The 21,330-nt window shown below is 41.1% G+C and overlaps 1 protein-coding gene across 3 annotated transcripts in view; it reads right to left on the bottom strand.

Annotated features, from left to right (window-relative positions):
• The window catches only part of JAK2 (Janus kinase 2), a 111,616-nt gene that overhangs the window by 74,723 nt on the left and 15,563 nt on the right, over nt 1-21,330 (bottom strand). For all 3 annotated transcript variants that reach the window (XM_070431600.1, XM_070431599.1, XM_070431601.1), the window contains exon 2: nt 1,786-2,036. In XM_070431600.1, coding sequence (XP_070287701.1) covers nt 1,786-2,011 — 226 coding nt within the window. In that variant the 5' untranslated portion in view covers nt 2,012-2,036. The remainder of the gene's footprint in view (nt 1-1,785; nt 2,037-21,330) is intronic.

The following is a 21,330-nucleotide window of genomic DNA, read 5'->3' as shown; positions in this document are numbered from 1 at the left end:
TTATTATAATTCTTCTTTTTACCTAGATGATTTAAAAGACAAATGCATAAACCAATAATTATAAATCTATATGAATGGGCACACAATGCATAAATATATAATTAGTAAAACAGTATCATAAATGAGAAGATACAGAGGTGTATATAAGAAAAGTTTTGCCTACTATTGAAGCTAAGGTGGTATTAATTCAAATTAGATTGTTACAAATTTAAGAGACAAATTGTAATTCCTAGGCCTGGCAGAGTTTGGGCCCCCAAGGCTCTAGGAGCACTGCCCCATGGATTTGGGTGACTCCATCCTTTGAAATCTAGGTGGAGGCAGCCATGCCCCTGGGCCTGTGCATTCTCAGCTGGTAGAAACAGCTTACTCTACCCAAGTTTGCGGCGTGCAACCTACAGAGGGGCAGCTGCTGCACTGAGGACTACCAGAGCTAAACCCGGGCAGCTGAGGAGCTCAGCATTGCAGAGCACCAGAGGAACCCTCAATATGAGGCAGCACCAGGAAGCAAGCAGGAGGTCTCTAAGATTTGGCAGCTTCTCCTTTGAAATTGTTCTGCCATCAGGCCCTTGCAAAAGAAGGGGCAGCCCAGATGATTTCTAAATTGCCTTTAGTGTCATCCTTCTATTGTCTTAGGAAATAGCTCCTGGCACCTGTTGCTATGGCTGATCCACACTAATTATCAAATAGTGTTTTCTTTAGACACCACTTTCTCATTTTTTACAAGACAGATTGAGAATTTTCCAAATCTTCAAGTTTTGCTTCCTTTTTGTTTAACAATTCCATCTTTAAGTCATTTCTCGAACATTTTACTGTAAGCAGCAGTCAAGATTTGTCAACCACACTTTGAACAGTGTGCTTAGGTAAATATCCAATTTTATTGCTCACAAAACTCTACCTTCCACAAAACAGTAAAATATAAACACAACTCAGGAAAGTTCTTTGGCACCTTACAACAAGGATCACTTTTCCTCCAGATTCCAATAACATGTTGCTCATCTGCATCTAAGACCTCATCAGAATGGCCTTTACCATCCATATTTCTACCAGCATTCTGTTCATAACTTAAGTATTCTCTAAGAAGATTGAGGCTTTCTCTATAGCTCTCTTCTTTTCTTTCTGAGTCCTCACCAGACTGCACAACAATGAAGGCTTTTTCTAGCATGCACTCAAAACTCTTCCATTACCCATTACGCAATTTCAAAGGCACTTCCACTTTTTTAGGTATTTGTTACAACATCGTCCCCCCTCCTCCACTTCTCAGTACCAATTTTTGTCTTAATCCATTTGGAATGCTATAACTAAAATACCATCGACTACATGGCTTATAAACAACAGACATTTCTCATCATTCTAGAGGCTGCAAAGTACAAAATCAAGGCACTGGCAGATTCAGGTTCTAATAAGGACCCACTCCTGGTTCATAGATGGTTCATCTTCTGGTTCATCTTCTTACTATTCCTTACATGGCTAAAGGGGAAAAGATGCTCTCTGGAGTCTCTTTTATAAGGGTACTAATTCCACTGATAAAGGATCCCCTGATGACCTAATCACTTCCCAAAGGCCCTACCTCCAAATATCATCACACTGGGGGAATAGATTTCAACATAAATTTGAAGGGGAACACAAAAATTCAGTTTATAGGACTAGACCAAGGCAGATTTGCCTTAAATTCTACTCTAGTGATGTTCTCGTGTTTTATGCATGTTCTAGGTGTATGTTGTATTAGAGTAGCATAATTAAAGCAATCATCCATTAGTAAACAGAAAAAATATTTTTAATAGTTACCACAGGCTTTAGAAGCAGCAACACAAATTTCTTCTGCAACATATTCCCCAGTTGAAAACTTCAGGTAATCTCCCTCAGTTTTCCCAAGGGAATGATAAAGATACACCTGAAGGACTGGATCTACTTGCTTCACAGAATCAGTAATTCCAGAAATATCTCCATTCTGATGCATAGGAGGTGTGCATGTTCCTTCCATTTCTGTCATTGTGAGGCAAGCCATTTCCATGCAGAGTCTTTTTCAGAACATTTGCCTATAAGAGAAAACAACACAGTTAATCAATGACTGTGAAAAACATCAAGATTATAAACTTCCTGTAGACAAGGACTATAAAACTGTAAAGTTTACAATTTAACTGAGGAAACATAATATAAAGATGTAACACAAAACAGAGAAAATCAGTTGCAGCCCACAGAAGAGATCCTGTGAGGCAACATGATTTCTTTTTTGAAAATATTTTTTTTTATTAATTTTTTTTTACAGAGAGGAAGAGAGAGGGATAGAGAGTTAGAAACATCGATGAGAGAGTAACATCGACCAGCTGCCTCCTGCACACCTCCCACTGGGGATGTGCCCACAACCTAGGTACATGCCCTTGACCGGAATCGAACCTGGGACCTTTCAGTCTGCAGGCTGACGCTCTATCCACCGAGCCAAACCAGTTTTGGCGAACATGATTTCTTAACAAATGAATTACTCTAACAAATGCTTATTAATGTCTGGAGGAGAAAAACAACATTTCAATATAGGATTAATTGATGATTTTTATGAGAGGAGTTAATATTTAAAACTGATCTTGAACAACAGATTGGATTTAAATGGATGGAAGAGGAAAAACATTCCAAGAGAATGAAAATGCTAAAGAGTAGAAAAATACAAAATATGTTCAGTAAGTTATTGGGCAGAAGTATAGAATTTGAGAAGGTATACCATTTAGGATAATTGATACGTACCTAATCTGCATTTTTCCTTCTTTCTTAATACTGAAGACCAATTTTGTTGAGGAGAGTAATGTATCAGAAAAACAAAACAATACACTATACTTCCCCACACGTGGATAGCCACATGAACCAGTATCTACACTAATAAAATACAAACATGCAAATTGACTGTACCTTCGCTATGCCTTAAACCACGCCCACCAGACAATCAGGGCGGCTACGTGCAAATTAACCCAACCAAGATGGCGGCCGGCAGCCACGGAGCTGGAGAGAGCAGGAGGCTTGGGTTGCCCCTGGCAATGGAGGAAGCCAAGCTTCCCGCCCGCCCTGGCTGGCTCTGAGCTCCACTAAAAGCTACAAAGTATCAATTATAGAAGGTAAATAAATCCCAGAATAAAAAAAAATAAAAGAAAAAAAGAAGAGGCTGGGAGCTTCCGTCGCCAGGGGGCTTGGCCAGCCTGAAAATGGCTCACACCCCTCACCCAGATTGGCCAGACATCCCAGTGGGGACCACCCCCACCTTAAAGGGGGTGTGGCCAGTCTGCAAACAGTCATCAGCCCCTCACCCAGGCTGGCCAAACCTCCATGGGGTGAGGGTCCTCACTGGGGGGGGAGGGGGGGGGCTTGACCAGCCTGCAAACAGCCATCAGCCCCTCACCCAGGCTGGGCAGGCACCCCAGCGGGGACCCCCACCCTGAAGGGGGTGTGACCAGCCTGCAAACACCTATCAGCCCCTCACCCAGGTTGGCCAGGCACCCCAGCAGGACCCCCACCCTGATCTGGGATACCCTTCAGGGCAAACCGGCCGGCCCCCACCTGTGCACCAGGCCTCTATCTACACTAATAAAAGAGAAACATGGTAATTAGCGTACGACCGCTACCCTTCCCATTGGCTAATCAGCGTATCCTTATGCAAATTAACTGTCAGCCAAGATGGCGGCCGGCAGCCAGGCAGCTGGAAGCGAACATGAGGCTTGCTTGCTGCGGGGACTGCAGACTCCAACTCTCAGCCGACAGTTTGAAACTTTGTAACAAATATAGCCAGCCGGGATCTCAGAGCTGAAGTTATACATTGTTTCGATTATAGAACGGCAAACAAACCAGCAGTGGAGGCCTCAGAGCTAGAGCCAGAGCTAAAGCTGGCCCAGAATAAAAAAAAAGAAAAAAAAGGAGCGGTTGGGAGATTCGGTCAATCGCCAGCCTGAAGGCAGCCCTCAGCCCCTCACCCAGACTGGCCAGGCACCCCAGTGGGGACCCCCACCCTGATCCAGGACACCCTTCAGGGCACACCAGCCAGCCCCCAGGCCTCTATCCTATATAGTAAAAGGGTAATATGCCTCCCAGCACCGGGATCAGCGGAGCCGGGAGGCCTCCTGGCACCGGATCAGCGTGACAGGGGGCAGTGCCCAAACCCCCTGATCGCCCTGTGGCTCTGTGTGTGACAGGGGGTGGCGCCCCAACCCCCTGATCTGCCCTGCTCTGTGTGTGACAGGGGGCAGTGCCCTAACTCCCCTATCGGCCCTACTCTGTGCGTGACAGGGGGGAGCTCCCCAACCTCCTAATGGGCCCTGCTCTGTGCATGACAGGGGGGAGCTCCCCAACCCCCTGATGGGCCCTGCTCTGTGCGTGACAGGGGCAGCGCCCCAACCCCCTGATTGGCCCTGCTCTGTGCGTGACAGTGGGTGGCACCGCAACCTCCCCATCAACCCTGCCTTGAGTGTGACAGGGGGCGGTGCCCCAACTCCCAATCGGCCCTACCCTGAGCGTGACCAGGGGCTGCACCTAGGGATTGGGCCTGCCCTCTGCCACCTGGGAGCAGGCCTAAGCCAGCAGGTCGTTATCTCCTGAGGGGTCCCAGACTGTGAGAGGGCACAGGCCGGGCTGAGGGACACCCCCTTCCCCCCCGAGTGCACAAATTTTTGTGCACCGGGCCTCTAGTCCTATATAATAAAAGGGTAACATGCAAATTGACCCTAACAGCAGAACGACTGGGAATGACTGGTAACTATGACACACACTGACCACCAGGGGGCAGATGCTCAATGCTGGAGCTGTCCCCTGGTGGTCAGTGCGCTCCCACAGGGGAGCTCTGCTCAGCCACAAGCCAGGCTGATGGCTGCCAGTACAGCAGTGGTGGTGGGAGCCTCTCCCGCCTTCTCAGCAGCACTAAGGATGTCCGACTGCAGCTTAGGTCTGCTCCCTGCTGGTAAGTGGACATCCCCCGAGGGCTGCTGGGCTGCCAGAGGGATGTCTGACTGCCATCTTGGGCCCAATCCCCCAGGGAGCAGGCCTAAGCCAGCAGGTGGACATCCTCCGAGGGGTCCCAGGCTGCAAGAGGGCATAGGCTGGGCTGAGGGACCCCCCAAGTGCACAAATTTTTGTGCACTGGGCCTCTAGTTAGCAAATAAGATTAAATGAAAGTTGTTGGATTAGACTTCCAGGACCACTCCTTAAAAGGAGGGTGACTCCTTTTGTTTTTTTCCCCTTCACTCTCTTCCTACCTGAATCTGGTGGTCAGTGCACATCATAGCTACCAGTCAAACGGTCAAACGGTCAGACACTTAATATATTACACATATATATACACACTAGAGGCCAGGTGCATGAAATTCATGCACGGACTGGGGGCGAGGGTCCCTCAGCCCAGCCTGCACCCACTCCTATCGGGAACCCCTTGGGGGATGTCCAACCACTGGTTTAGGCCCCAACCCACAGGGGTAAACCAGTGGTCGGTCACCCCTCTCACAATCTGGGACCACTGGCTCCTAACCACTAACCTGCCTGCCTGCCTGATTGCCCCTAACCCCTCTGCCTGACTGCCTGATCACCCCTAACCTCTCTGCCTGCCTGCCTGATCACCCCTAACTGCCTCTGCCTGCCTGATCGCCCCCAACTGCCCTCCCCTGCCAGACTGGTTGCCCCCAACTGCTCTCCCCTGCCGGCCTGATCTCGCCCCCAATGGCCCTCCCCTGCCGGTCTCATCTTGCCCCCAACTGCCCTTCCCAGCCGGCCTGATCTCGCTTCCAACTGCCCTCTCTTGCAGGCCTGATTTCACCCCCAACTGCCCTCCTCTGGACAATTTGGTTCTGATTGGTCAGTTTCTATGCCAGTCAGCATCTTTGGGCCTATCAACGGGAACTGATCAGAAAGGCAGGGCTGATCAGCAGCCCCGGTGGAGGCCTGGAGAGAAATGGAGGCGTGGCTGTCGGCCAGGCCGGGAGAGAAGGCGAGGCAAGTTCTGATCAATGGCTGCCACAGAGGCTACAGATCAGACCCTGCCTCTCTCTCTGCAGGCCTCTCTCCGGGCCTGATCCACAGCCCCCTAGGCCAGTGGTCAGCAAATCGCGGCTCTTTGGCCCCTTGAGTGTGGTTCTTCCACAAAATACCATGTGTGGGCACGCACATACAGTGCAATTGAAACTTCATGGCCCATGTGCAGAAGTCAGTGTTCGGCCTGGGCAAGTCTATTTTGAAGAAATGGCGTTAGAAGAAGTGGGGGGTGTTTGTCCGTCGGGTGACGGGAGACGCGGCCACGGGATACGCGGCCACGGGATACGCAGCGCGGGGGAGGCACAGGCGATTCATGCACGAGTTGAGTGAGCCAATCAGTCAGCAGTCTCATTGTGCAGTGGTTAGGTATGTTGAGATGGTTTGGACATATAGAGAGGATGAACGAAAGTAGATAGATGAAACAAGTATACAAGATGAGTATGGATGGGAGAGTTGGAAGGGGTCAACCTCAGCAAACATACCTCAATCAGATTGAGGATGTTTTTAGCAAAGGCCAGCTTAGGAGTACCCTAATTAAGTCAATAACAATGTACCTACCTATATAGTTTAAGTTTAAAAAATTTGGCTCTCAAAAGAAATTTCAATCGTTGTACTGTTGATATTTGGCTCTGTTGACTAATGAGTTTGCCGACCACTGCCCTAGGCAGTCAGTGCTGGGTCAGGGCGCCCGCAGCGGCCCCAGTCAGTGCTGGGTCGCCAGGGCAACCCAGCACTGACTTACAGTCTGGTTGAGCCTTCAGTCATTACGACCCTGGCTCTTTATTATATAGATATAGATTGCACTCATATGTGGAATCTAAGTAACAAAATAAATTGATGAATGGAATGAACCTAGAGACATGGAAGCATGGAAAGCATGGAACAGAGTGCGGAATCTCAGAGGGAAGGCAGGGGAGGGTGGGTGGGTGAGAGGTAATCAACCAAAGACCCTGAAAAACCCATGGACACAGACAATAGGGTACTGAAGGCCTGGGGAAGAGAAGGAGGAAGGGGGGCAGGCTGAAGGGGGTCTACGGGGGAAAAAGGGGACATATGTAATACTTTCAACAATAAAGAATTTTTTAAAAGATTTATTATTTTTTAAATATTACTAGATTCAATATGCTAGTATTTTGTTCAGCATTTTTTCATATATGTTAAATATATCCCCCAGATACCTGTTAGCATCAAACAAACTTTTCTTGTCTTTATTTATCCTCAGGTGTACTTTAGGTTAGTTATTTTCTACCAGATATTTGGCTACCGAAACATATTTTCAAGTGTACATTTGGCCAATTATATCTAATGCAATACCTCTCCAAACTATAATCAAACATCCAAGTAAAGGCACAGCCAAGAAAAGTTACATAACATGAATTGCACAAGGGCAGAGTCCAATTCAAGCTTCTTGTCAATGATATTAGGAACATCATGTCTAACAAATATCATCAGTGATAAGAATTTGGATCTACTTTTCAGCAAGTACTGTTTTTTAAAAGGCCTCAGGCCCAGCAGGTTGCTCAGTTGATTAGAACATTGTTCCACTACACCAAGGTTGTGGGTTCAATCTCCAGTCAGGATACATATAAGAAGCAACCAGTAAACGTATAAATAAATGGAACAACAAATTGATGTTTCTTTCTCTCTCTCTCTAATCAATTTTTTAAAACCTTTTTAAAGATTTCATTTAAAAAAAGGTCTCAGAGTTTTCTTAATCAAATATAATTTTCCATGGTAATGACAAACATTGGCTGAGAACTAGAGTATCGGGATGCTATATGAATGTACCTGTCTTTCTGTATCTCTAACATTCCTCAAAGGCTCAGCTAACACTTAAGGGATGACAACTAAAAAGTAAACTACAGAAGGCATCAATTATTTTTTAGCCTCACCTACTTTTAAGTTATTGGGTAGTTTAAGAACTGGATTTACTATACACTTCATCTAAAATATAAAAGACCCTTTCCTAAAAACACATTTTCTGGTGTCAGCAATACTTGCTTTAGTTTTTATCTATATTATTCATTTCATTAAGTAGAATTTTTTTATTATATACTATTAAAAATTACTTCAGCCCAGCAGGATTGCTCAGTTGATTAGAGCAGCATCCCGTACATCAGAAAGGTTGCTTAAGGGTTCAATTCCCAGCAAGGGCACGTTGCAGGTTCAATCCCCGGTCAAGGGGTGTACAGGAGGGAACCAATCAATGTTTCTCTTTTCCCTCTCTCTCTCTCTCTGAAATCAATAAACATATCCTTGGGTATGGATTAAAAAAAATTATTTTAACTGAAATAAAAATTTTACAAAATATATCCCATTGCCCAGCTGGTGTGGCTCAGATGGTTGAGTGTCGACCTATGAACCAGGAGGTTACGGTTCAACTCCAAATCAGGGCACATGTCCAGACTGTGGGCTCGATCCTCAGTAGGGGGCATGCAGGAGGCAGCCTATCAATGATTCTCTCTCATCACTGATGTTTCTATCTATCTCTCTCTCTCGCCCTTCCTCTCTGAAATCAATAAAAATACATTTTTAAAAATTACTTCATTAATTAGCCTCTGAGCTAACCTTAAACAATTTTATTATACAGTTTATAAATATTTTTGTATTCATTTATAATATTTAGACTTTATTATAATTAATTTGTTGAAATTTAGCTATCTTTTCTTTATGTGAATGCTGATTTCCATTATTTGATATTATTCTTTGTAAAAAGTTAAAGTAGAAAAAAATCACTTAAAACTTAAAATAAATGTTAAGAGAAAGGAGACTGTTTTTGAAAGTATACTACAATAATCTGTGACATAGAAATTTCCTGATGATACAGTAAAATATACAATGCTGCTTTATGAATTTTTGACAAAACAAGATAAAATGCCATTATACCGTACATACTTATATTTTCCCCATGTCTTTACAGAAGTATTTTAGGAGTAATTCAACTAAGACCTAGATAAAACACAAGTGTACCATATTTGTTACCATATCACTTTTCTGTCCACATATCATTATATTATCTGCCTTCATTTCAATTTACCTCTATTCATTTACTCATTCAACATTTTCCAAAAGAAAGATATAACCCTTTGCCTCAAAAGCTCTTCATCTGAAGGCAAATAATGTGGACAATTTTAAAACAGATTTCATAGTAATCAGGCAAAAAGAAAGAAGCTATATCATAGTCTTACAATGTTATCCTGATATAAGGTATAAGATGAGAAGAGGATCAGAAACTAAATCTCTGAGGTCACAACAAATTTTTGAGGCTAGTAAGAACTGACAAAGATAGGAGGCAAAGAGAGGAATGTAGCCGACTCTTACAAAGAAATAGCCAGATAAGTAGAAAAACTGTAAGTATTCATTTTATAAAAATTCATTCTTCTATGTATACTTCAGACTAGTGTGCTTTTTTGTATGTATATTTTAATAAAAATAAGGTACTCTTTTTTAAATAAAGAAGAGTAGAGAGTTTTATGAGGAGAGTTATTAAGTACTACTAAGAGATTAAATAAGATAGAAACAAAGGGAAACGAATCCACTGGATTTGGCAATTAAGGAGTTAAAAGAAGACTACCTATAGGAAAAGGATCTGAAAGATAAGGATGGCTATTCCTTTTTATTTTGTATCATTATTTTGAATTTTCTAATCTCATACACAGTTTACAGCTTGGAATTTTGACCCAGAAGAAAAAAAAAGCATTTTCAAACATATGAAGATTCAAAGTTTACCCCCAAAGCAGCATTTAACAAGTTACTTTTCTGAGCTATAACATACCAAACCAAAGGAGTAAATTAAAAAGTATAACATCTGGTCCACAAAATAGATCCAAACCTGGAAAGCAGTAAAGTCAAGGCATACTAGTATGATAACAGCTAGGCAGCAGGCCTCAGGCAGGAGCAGAAGGCCTTTGAATGACTTGAGAAAAAAGTGGTGCTAGTCTGTTTGCTAAGATGGACTGGAAAACAAAGCTAAACAAAATATAAACACCTGCAGATGATATAATAAGGAAAGCAGTGACAGAAAAGAAAAAGGCAATTCTAATGGAAGAAAACTTGAAAGGGGGTGAAAATAACAGTATTGATACTCCTTGGCTCTGTAACAAATAATCCTCATTATACTATAGGCAATGTTATTGTTTTTACAAATTAGTCACCTAAAAATCACTAAGGAACTAATTATGGTTTCTAAACAGAAAGGCAATCAGCTGAAGAAGTAGAAATAGTAAGATAGGAATAAGTAAGAAAATGTTTTCTGAAAATATATAAACAGAGAAACACATTAAACTTTGCCATGAGGCTGTGACCAGCAAAATCTAAATTGTGGGAAACTAACCAACCTGGTTAAGAAAGGAAAATAGAAGTAATGCAGGAAACAAACAGATTAATAGAGACTGTAAAGTTGCAATGTGTGGACCTTATTTGGATCCTGGTTTTAAAAAATTATAAAAAAGAAAAAGCATTTATGATATATCAAACAATTAGAAATTTGATTACTTGCTGAATTATTTAAAGAATTAAGGAATTATGATTATCTTATTAATAAAAGTTCTAATATTGTAGAGATACACACAGAACTATTAATGAAAGAAATAAGTCTATGATGTGCTTTTCACAGTAGTGAAAACTAGATGGCACAGAATTAACTATAGGCTATTACGGCTAAGTGATTAGTGTACTGTACTATTATGTACATTTTTGCATGTTCAAAATTCTCCCTATAAAAAGGTTTTTTAAAAGGATTTTATTATATTTTATCTAGCACGTCCTAATAAGAGTGTTTTCAGATTACTCATCTGGAAAATATCAGGAGCCCGGCCAGTATGGCTCAGGGGTTAAGCGTCAACCCAGGAACCAGGAGATCAGGGTTCGATACTGTCAGGGCATGTGCGGGTTGCCAGCTCCATCCCGAGTATAGAGTGTGCAGGAGGCAGCCGATCAATGATTCACTCTCAGCATTGATGTGCCTATCCCTTCCTCTCTCTGAAATCAATAAAAAACATATTTTTAATTTAAAATTTTTTTTGAAAATGTAGTTAAGAGACATAAAGAAAGGATTGTGAGGCCCCAGAATGCATCTAAGAGGCAAATAAGAACAAACATTGAAAGAAATAATGGCTGAAAATTTTCCAAAACCAAATGAAGATATTATCAGGAGTTAAGTGGACTAAAATAAATTTCAAAAATCCACACCTAGATACATTATAGGCAAACTACAGAATCTTTAGAACATTATACATAAAGAAAAAACTGAAGAGCTACCAAAGACAAGTGGGAGATTATTTACAAACTAGAGGCCCGGTGCACAAAATTCATGCACTGGGGGGGAGGGGTGGTTCCTCAGCCTGGCCTACGCCCTCTTGCAGTCTGGGAGCCCTTGGGGGGTGTCCAACTGATGGCTTAGGCTTACTCCCTGGCAGTCGGACATCCTTAGTGCTGCTGTGTAGGTGGGAGAGGCTCCTGCCACCACTGCTGCACTTACCAGCCATAAGCCCGGCTTCTAGCTCAGCAGTGCTCCCCCTGTGGGAGTGTACTGACCACCAGGGGGCAGCTCCAGCATTGAGTGTCTGCCCCCTGGTGGTCAGTGTGCATCATAGCAACTAGTCATTCTGCCGATTTGCATATTAGCCTTTTATTATATAGGATGAATAAAAATTAAACTGGCATCATCTCAACAATAATCAATACTAGATGACAATGCATTAATATCTTCCAATTGATTACAGAAAATAATCCAGGAAACAAGAGGGGGTGAGGGGAAGAGATGGCATTTTCAGACATTCAAAGCCATATGAAGACAAAATGTTAAACCACCCACAGACTCTTACTAAAAGAACTATTAATAGATACACTTTTATGAGAGGAAAGCAGAATTCAGACAGAGAGCATTTACTTACAACAGCAAACACCAAAATTGATAAAGTATTGGTAAATTTTTTCAAATGGAAAAAAAAAATAACACCTTGTTAAAAAAAGAAACACATGAAGCTGAAACCTTAAATTAGAATAAGGTAGAAGGGGTTTGATTCCTCCTTGCCTATTTAGTAGGACATTTACTAAATAACTTGGAACTTTGTTGTAAATGCTTATATTTAAACATATGTCAAAAATGCTAAAGGTGAGAAACCAAGATGGCGGCATAGGTAAACAACAGAGATTGCTGCCTTGCACAACCACTTCAAAAATACAACTAAAACACAGAACGGACATCACCCAGAACCACAGGAAGGCTGGCTGAGTGGAAATTCTACAACTAGAAGGAAAGAGAAAAGCATACCGAGACTCAGAGGAGGCACAGTGCAGAAGTGAAATACTAAGGTGCGGAGGTGCATGTGGAGCGGGTTGTTGTTTTCAATCGGGAGAAAGTCTCAGGCTCTGAGCTCCAGTTCCGGGCGAGTCTCTAGAGACCCAGACTCAAACGGGAGAAGCGGGACTGTCTGGAATCTGTCGGATCTCGAGGGCAGCTTTCTCTCCGAGGTTTGCAGCGGTTGCTGGGACGCTGAGAGGCAGAGCCTCTGGGGACGGGACTGAGAGCAGCCATAACTGCTCGCTCTGCCCGCCCTGTTGATCCCCTGGGACCCGCCCCACCTAAGCCCTGCGCAGAGGCATTTGCAGGATAGCCTCAGGCAAAGGCTAGATTAGCACCTCCCTAGAGGACAAAAGTTCTCCCACTGCAGACACAGCTGATTCTCACAGCCAGTTGGCCTGGAGGTCAAATCCCTCCCAGTGATACCTACAACAATCAAGGCTTAGCTACAACAAGACTGCGCACAAAGACCACAAAGGGGTGCACCAAGAGTGTCTACCTCAGGTAATTGGGACACCTAGCACAGAAAGCCACTCTATTGACACAGTGAAGCATAAAAAAATGCCGAGACAAAGAAAGAGGACACAAATGACAGAACTGGAGGAAAGCAGGCTACTGGATATAGAATTCAAAACCACACTTTTGAGGTCTTTCAAGAGTCTTCTAGAATCTGCCGTTAAACTTAATGAGATGTACAAGAAATCGAATGAGACTCTTGATGTTGTGATAAAGGACCAACTAGAAATTAAGCATACACTGACTGAAATAAAGAATATTATACAGACTCCCAACAGCAGACCAGAGGAGCGCAAGAATCAAGTCAAAGATTTGAAATGCGAAGAAGCAAAAAACACCCAACCGGAAAAGCAAAATGAAAAAAGAATCCAAAAATACGAAGATAGTGTAAGGAGCCTCTGGGACAGCTTCAAACGTACCAATATCAGAATTATAGGGGTGCCAGAAGATGACAGACAGCAAGATATTGAAAACCTATTTGAAGAAATAATGACAGAAAACTTCCCCTACCTGATGAAAGAAACAGACTTCCAAGTCCAGGAAGCGCAGAGAACCCCAAACAAAAGGAACCCAAAGGGGACCACACCAAGACACATCATCATTAAAATGCCAAGAGCAAAAGACAAAGAGAGAATATTAAAAGCAGCAAGAGAAAGAAACTCAGTTACCTACAAGGGAATACCCATACGACTGTCAGCTGATTTCTCAACAGAAACTTTGCAGGCCAGAAGGGAGTGGCAAGAAATATTCAAAGTGCTGAATACCAAGAACCTACAACCAAGATTACTTTATCCAGCAAAGCTATCATTCAAAACTGAAGGTCAGATAAAGAGCTTCACAGATAAGGAAAAGCTAAAGGAGTTCATCACCACCAAACCAGTATCATATGAAATGCTGAAAGGTATCCTTTAAGAAGAGGAAGAAGAAGAAAAAGGTAAAGATACAAATTATGAACAACAAATACGCATCTATCAACAAGTGAATCTAAGAATCAAGTGAATAAATAATCTGATGAACAGAATGAACTGGTGATTATAATAGAATCAGGGACATAGAAAGGGAATGGACTGACTATTCTTGGGGGGAAAAGGGGTGTGGGAGATGCGGGAAGAGACTGGACAATAATGTGCACCTATGGATGAGGACAGTGGGTGGGGAGTGAGGGAGGAGGGTGGGGTGGGAACTGGGAGGAGGGGAGCTATGGGGGGAAAAAAGAGGAACAAATGTAATAATCTGAACAATAAAGATTTAAGTAAAAATAAATAAATAAATAAATAAAAATGCTAAAAGTAATCACGCTCAGTTGGTTAGCGTTGTTCTGACAGGCCAAGGTTGCCGGGGCACATACAAGAGTCAACCAATGAATGAATAAATAAGTGGAACAACAAATTGATGTTTTTCTCTCCCACCTTCCTCTCTCTCTAAAATCAATGAATAAAACTTTAAAAATAAAAAAATAAATGTTAAAGGTAACCATTAAAATAAAAGATTTATAATCCAAAAGATGGGAGGAAACAATATCATGTCATCTGCAAATAATGACAGTTTTACTTCTTCTTTTCCAATTTGGATGCCTTTTATTTCTTCTTGTATGATCACTATGGCTAGCACTTCCAGTACTATGCTGAATAGGAGTGATGAAAGTGGGCATCCCTGACTTGTTCCTATTCTTAAGGGAAATGGTTTTAGTTTTTGCCCATTGAGTGTGATATTGGCTGTATGTTTGTCATACAGGCTTTTATTATGTTGAGGTATGATCCCTCTTTTCCCACTTTGCTGAATGTTTTATCAGAAATTGGTGTTGGATTCTGTCAAATGCTTTTTCTGCATCAATTGATATGATTATGTGATTTTTGTCTCTCAATTTGTTTATGTGATATATCACATTTATTAATTTGCGGATATTGTACCAGCCTTGCATCCCTGAAATAAATCCCATTTGTCATGGTGTATGATCTTTATAATGACATTAAACCACCAACTTACACCATACACAAAAATAGACTCAAAATGGATAGAGGACTTAAACATAAGACGGGAAACCATAAAAATCTTAGAAGAACCCATAGGCAGCAAAATATCAGACACATGTCGTAGCAATATCTTTACCAATACAGTTCCTAGGACAATGGAAACTAAGGAGAAAATAAACAAATGGGGACACATCAAAATACAAAGCTTCTGCACAGCAAAAGAAACCATCATCAAAACAACAAGAAAGCCCACTTGCATGGGAGAACATATTTGCCAATGTTATATCCGACAAAAGTTTAATCTCCAACATTTATAGGGAACTCAAACGACTTAACAAAAGAAAGATAAACAGTCCAATAAAAAAAATGGGCAAAGGACCTAAATAAACACTTTTCAATAGAGGACATATAGAAGGCCAAGAGACATATGAAAACATGCTCCAAGTCACTAATCATGTGAGAGATGCAAATCAAAACAACGAGGTACCATCTCACACCTGTCAGAATGGCTATCATCAACAAATCAACAAACGACAAGTGCTGGCAAGGAGATGTGGAGAAAAAGGAACCCTTGTGCACTGCTAGTGGGAATGCAGACTGGTGCAGCTACTCTGAAAACAGTATGGCATTTCCTCAAAATATTAAAAATGGAACTCTCATTTGACCCAGTAATCCCACTTCTGGGAATATATCCCAGGGAATCAGAAACACCAATCAGAAAGGATATATGCACCCCTGTGTTCATAGCAACACAATTTACAATAGCTAAGATTTGGAAACAGCCTTAGTGCCCATCAGCAGATAAGCGGATTAAAAAGCTGTGGTACATCTACACAATGGAATACTAAGCTGCTGTAAAAAAGGAACTCTTACCATTTGCAACAGCATGGATGGAGCTGGAGAGCATTATGCTAAGCGAAATAAGCCAGTTGGAAAAAGATAAATACCACATGATCTCACTCATTTGTGGAATATAATGAATAACATAAACTGATAAACAAAAATAGATCCAAAGACAGAGAAACACTGAACAGATCATCAAACTTGAGAGGGAAGGTAGGGGAGGGTGGAGGGGCAGCAGTAAGAGATCAACCAAAGGACTTGTATGCATGCATATTAGCATAACCAATGGACATGGACACTGGGTTGGTAGGAGCTTGTCCAGGGGGGTAGGAGTGGCCAGGGAAAGGTCAATGGGGGGGAAAAAGAGACATATGTAATACTTTAAGCAATTTTAAAAAAGGGGGAAAAAGAAAAAAAATGACAAAAAAAAATAAGATAGTAAAAAAATTTTAGGTCAAAATGCCAATATATACAATAAATATAAATAAGCCAATTAAGCCCACCCTATAAAAGACAAAGAACATCAGACTGAATCTTTTTAAATCATGGTACACAGTACTTAGAAGAGACAGATAAAACCATACAGAAAAATTAACCAAAAAAAAGACATTTTTCTCAATTTGACAGGTACAAAATGCATTAATTCTTGTTGATTATAAACCAAGCTACAAACTCAAAGAAGTTTGCAAAATACAAATCAACTAGAGGCCCGGTGCACAAAAATGTGTGCACTCGGGGGGGTCCCTCAGCCCGGCCTGTGCCCTCTCGCAGTCTGGGACCCGTCGGGGGATGTCCACCTGCTGGCTTAGGCCCGCTCCCCGGGGGACGGGCCTAAGCTGGCAGTCAGACATCACTCTGGCAGTCCAGGAGCCCTCGGGGGATTTCAACTTGCCTTCGAAGAGCAGGCCTAAGCTGCAGTCGGACATCCTTAGCACCGCTGAGGAGGCAGGAGAGGCTCCTGCCATCACTGCTGTGCTGGCAGCCATCAGCCTGGCTTGTGGCTGAGCAGAGCTCCCCTGTGGGAGCGCACTGACCACCAGGGGACAGATCCTGAATTAAGCATCTGCCCCCTGGTGGTCGGTGTGTGTCATAGTGACCAGTCATTCCCAGTCGTTCTGCTGTTAGGGTCAATTTGCATATTACCCTTTTATTATATGCCTGGTGCATGGGTACGGGCTGGCTGGTTTGCCCTGAAGGGTGTCCCAGATCAGGGTGAGGGTCCCGCTGGAGTGCCTGGCCAGCCTGGGTGAGGGGCTGAGGGCTGTTTTCAGACTGGCCACACCCCCTTCAGGGTGGGGGGTCCTGCTGGGGTGCCTGGCCAGCCTGGGTGAATGGCTGATGGCTGTTTGCAGGCTGACCACAGCCCCTTCAGGGTGGGGGTTCCCTGCTGGGGTTCCTGGCCAGCCTGGGTGAGGGGCTGATGGCTGTTTGCAGGCTGGCCAAGACCCCCAGCAGGAACCCTCACCCCATGAGGGTGTGGCCAGCCTGGGCGAGGGGCTGATGGCTGTTTGCAGGCTGGCCACAGCCCCCAGCCACCGAAGCTCTCAGTGGAGGCTGGCTGGAAGCAGGTATCTGGGATTTATTTATCTTCTATAATTGAAACTTTGTTGCCGTTAGCGGAGGCCACAGCCAGCCACTGCGGCTTGGTTTCCTCCATCGCCACTGGGGCAACCAAGCCTCCTGCTTGCTCCAGCTCCGTGGCTGCCGGCTGCCATCTTGGTTGGGTTAATTTGCATATAGTCCTTCTGACTGGCTGGTGGGCGTGGCTTGGGGCATAGCGAAGGTATGGTCAATTTGCATGTTTCTCCTTTATTAGATTAGATAAGCAATAAAAACCCCAATTTTAAAAGGGTTAAAAAATATATGAATAGATAAATAAGCATAAAAGATGATAAATCCCACTTGTAAAAAGAAAATACGAATTAAAATAAGATACTAAATCATAACCATCAGGTTGGCAAAATTGAGAAGTCTGAAAATACCAAGTGTCATAGAGAGGATGTAGAGTAGAAGAACCCTTCAGACAACTAGTTTGGAAGATTAATTAGGCTGAATTAATTAATCTAAAAATATACCTATTTTACAATCCAGCAATTCATTTCTAGGTATAACTCTAGAGAAATAAATATACTAGTGCATAATTTTCAAAGTAGCATTATTTGTAATAATAATAAAACAAATAACTTTAATGTTCATCAGTTGATAAAAATGATATGTAAATTGTGGAGTTTCATACAATGGGTATACTATACTATTCATAAACTTAAATGAATGAACTAAATGGATATCAAAACATGGTTAAATTAATGTCATAAAAATAAGTGGGGATTAAAAATTTGTAGATTGATATTTATGCATGATACCACTTAAAGTTTATATTCAGTTTAGTAGTATATTATTTATTGATACATACATGTAGTAAAAGTTTAAAATATGCATGAAAATGATACTAACTTCAGGCTAGTGGTTACCTCTGGTGTGGTAAATGGGAGAGATATCAGAGTAAGAGTAGGTAGATGAGTTTCAACTGCAACTATAATGTTTATTTCTCAACAAAAAAAAAAGATCTAAAGCAAAAAGTGGCCAAAAATTATTAGAACTAAATAGTAAATATAGGTAAATGAATTATTTTATTTTATCTAATTTCTTGTATGTTAAGAATATTTCAAAAACATTTTAAGCCCTAACTGGTTTGGCTCAGTGGGTGGAGCGTCAGCCTGCGGACTGACTGAAGGGTCCCAGGTTTGATTCGGGTCAAGGGCATGTACCTTGGTTGCGAGCACATCCCCACTAGGGAGTGTGCAGGAGGCAGCTGAATCGATGTTTCTCTCTCATCAATGTTTCTAGCTCTCTATCCTTCTCCTTCTCCCTTCCTCTCTGTAAAAAATCAATAAAATATATTTTTTTAAAAACATTTTAATATTAAAATGAAAAGAGAAAAGGGAGAATATAGCCTTTGCTTTAGGATCCAAGTTGAAATAGGGCTGGATTTGAATCCTGATCTCTATGCTCTTACTCAGAAGAAATTATTTAATCTTTCTGAGCCTCAGTTTCCTAATCTCTTTTTTAAAAAAAATAACAGCCACTATTTCATAAATTATTGTAAGGATTAAATGAGACAATCTATCTGAAATAATCTCATCCAGAGACTAGTACTTTCCCTTCTCTTCACCCTTTATAAGACAATGCTCAGGCTTTTTTTTTTTTTTCTTTTTTTCCCCTCCTTTTATTTTTCCCCCCAAACATATAGGCAGTGAAGATTAAAATGTATGGTAATTCATATAAGTTGAAAAACAGATACTACTTTAAAAAAGTAAAACTTCTCACTAAAGTTTGGTTACATTACCACCAAAGACATACTGTCTTAATTTAAATATTCCTAAAAGTAAAACCTGGTACAGGATTCAGTGAAACACTAGTTTTTTGAAATTCAGGTAACATGAACAGGGAAATAGAGAAGCGATATAGGGAAGGGAAGGCAGCCAATAAAACTGCAGTCTTACACCAGCTACCACAGCAGGCTTAACTCCTTGGAAAAGCTCTAGGAAACAGTATAAAACATCTAGAATTATTCTACCCAGGGAATCACTGTAGTATGTATACAGTACAAACCCCTGAGAGTTACTCCCTGGTTGAGTGAGGGCTTGCTCCCAATAGTGTTAATTCCACAACATCTCTGGCCTGCCACAAGCACTGGAAGCATGGCTTCCCATAGTTCCAAGAAAAAAAAAGTCAGCAGGTAGAGATGCAAATACTAACAGAGTTTGTGTTTGCGAAAGCACAAAGAAGGTGATAAGGTTTAAGGGTGGGACATAAACGACATCAGCTTCAGCTACCACACTATATAATTTTGCTATTAAACAGAACAAAAGGAGAAAAGGAGATGATATGTATGGTCTCAGCTCTACTGGCTAATTAGTTCAGAACTTGTTCTTCCTCAATTTCTGCTTGAAAATTAATTTACATTAAACTGAACGAACCAAATGTCTTCCCTTTTTTTTCATATGTATTTTGTATGGTCTTTAAAGAGAGAGTGATCATTTCTGGTTTGTCAAAATGGAATGTCCACCTTACACAGCATAAGAAAAACAGATTCTAGATACAGCAGGAAAATTAATTTAGCACAAAAAGGTTTTTTAAAAAGATAGCTTTTTAAATGTTTTTATCTTATATTCACACCATCTAATCTATTATGCTGCACATGTCATTGAATATAAATATTAAACATTTTATAAAGTCAGAAATAGTAGAGACTATTAAGCACATTTAGCATAAAGCCATGGATAAATTTTGTAAAGGCAGGGATTTTGGCCCCAGCTGGTTTGGCTCAGTGGATACAACATTGGCCTGCAGACTGAAGGGTCCTGGGTTCGATTCCAGCCAAGGGCACATGCCAGGTTGCAGGCTCAATCCCCAGTAGGGGGCATGCAGGAGGCAGCCAATCGGTGATTCCCATCATTGATGTTTCTAACTCTCTCTCCCTCTACCCTCCCCTATGAAATCAATTTAAAAAAAAAAAAACATTAAAAAAACAGGGATTTTGGATGTTTTAAAACCAAAATAATTTGGTTGTAGGAGGGGAAGTGCTATATACTTTCATCCAAAACTTAGAAGGCATGCTAAAGTAAAAGATCCTTATGAATCTGATTAAAACAACAGCAATCTTTTGTTACGTGTGCATACAGACTCTTTCTTCATCTAAAATACACCTACAAAAGCTGTAATAGCACAAAAGAACCCCTTTTGGATTAATGAAGAGGAACACTGAGTGTCTGGAATAATATAAGAATCTCATTTATTACATAAAAATGTGTATCTCTTATAAACAAGACTAAAGGCAAATTATGCATTTAAAAAATATATAGAAATCCTGTTAAATTCTGTTTGAATGCATTTGATAGTCATTTGAAACCAAAATAGTATTGATATACACATAGACAGATCAGTAGACCAAAACAGCATCTGAAAATAAATTCAAGAATGTACGGGAATTTAACATAACAATATTTTGATACAGTAGGAAAAGTATATGTGTTTACAAATGGCACTAACACAACTGACAATACAACTAGAGAAAACATGCTAAACCTATACTTAAGTAAAAAATAAAGTATATATAAATTAAATATTTAATGTAAAATATAAAAGAATTAAAATACTGAAAGAACCTTTGAGATGAGTTCTTTCTGGAATGGAAAAACTTCCTTATGCAAACTGAAAACCCCCAAAATCCATATAATAAAAGTCACATAAATTGCCTGAGTCCTTATTTTCTTTGGCTAATAAAGTCATTTTTATTCCCACTTGAATTTCAATGCCTTAGGCAGAAAATGCACTGACAGTTTCCCATGGTCTGCCCTTCTCCCTACAATCTTACATAACAAGTTTCTTTATCTTTATACACACTAATGACACGGAAATCAATGAAGTTTTTTACCTGTACAATAAAGAAAAATATTAAATTTTTCATTTCTCTAGAGAAAAGGAATTATAAAAACCAAAAGACAGACTGACAGAAAATATTTGCATTTCATTTGTCAAATAAGGAGTATGTCCAATATACAAAGAGCTCCACAAACTGATAAAAGACAATCTACTAGAAATATTTATTACAACCTTCCACCAAAAATATATTTTGAGCACATATGAAATATTTACAAAAATTAACCATAAGAAAACATATGCTCAAAATTAAAGAAA

Source organism: Myotis yumanensis, unplaced genomic scaffold (genome assembly GCF_028538775.1).
Source record: "Myotis yumanensis isolate MYYU_CA2020_CCGP unplaced genomic scaffold, mMyoYum1.0.hap1 SCAF_12, whole genome shotgun sequence".
NCBI lineage: Eukaryota > Metazoa > Chordata > Mammalia > Chiroptera > Vespertilionidae > Myotis > Myotis yumanensis.
This window is presented reverse-complemented; position numbering and strand designations above follow the sequence as displayed.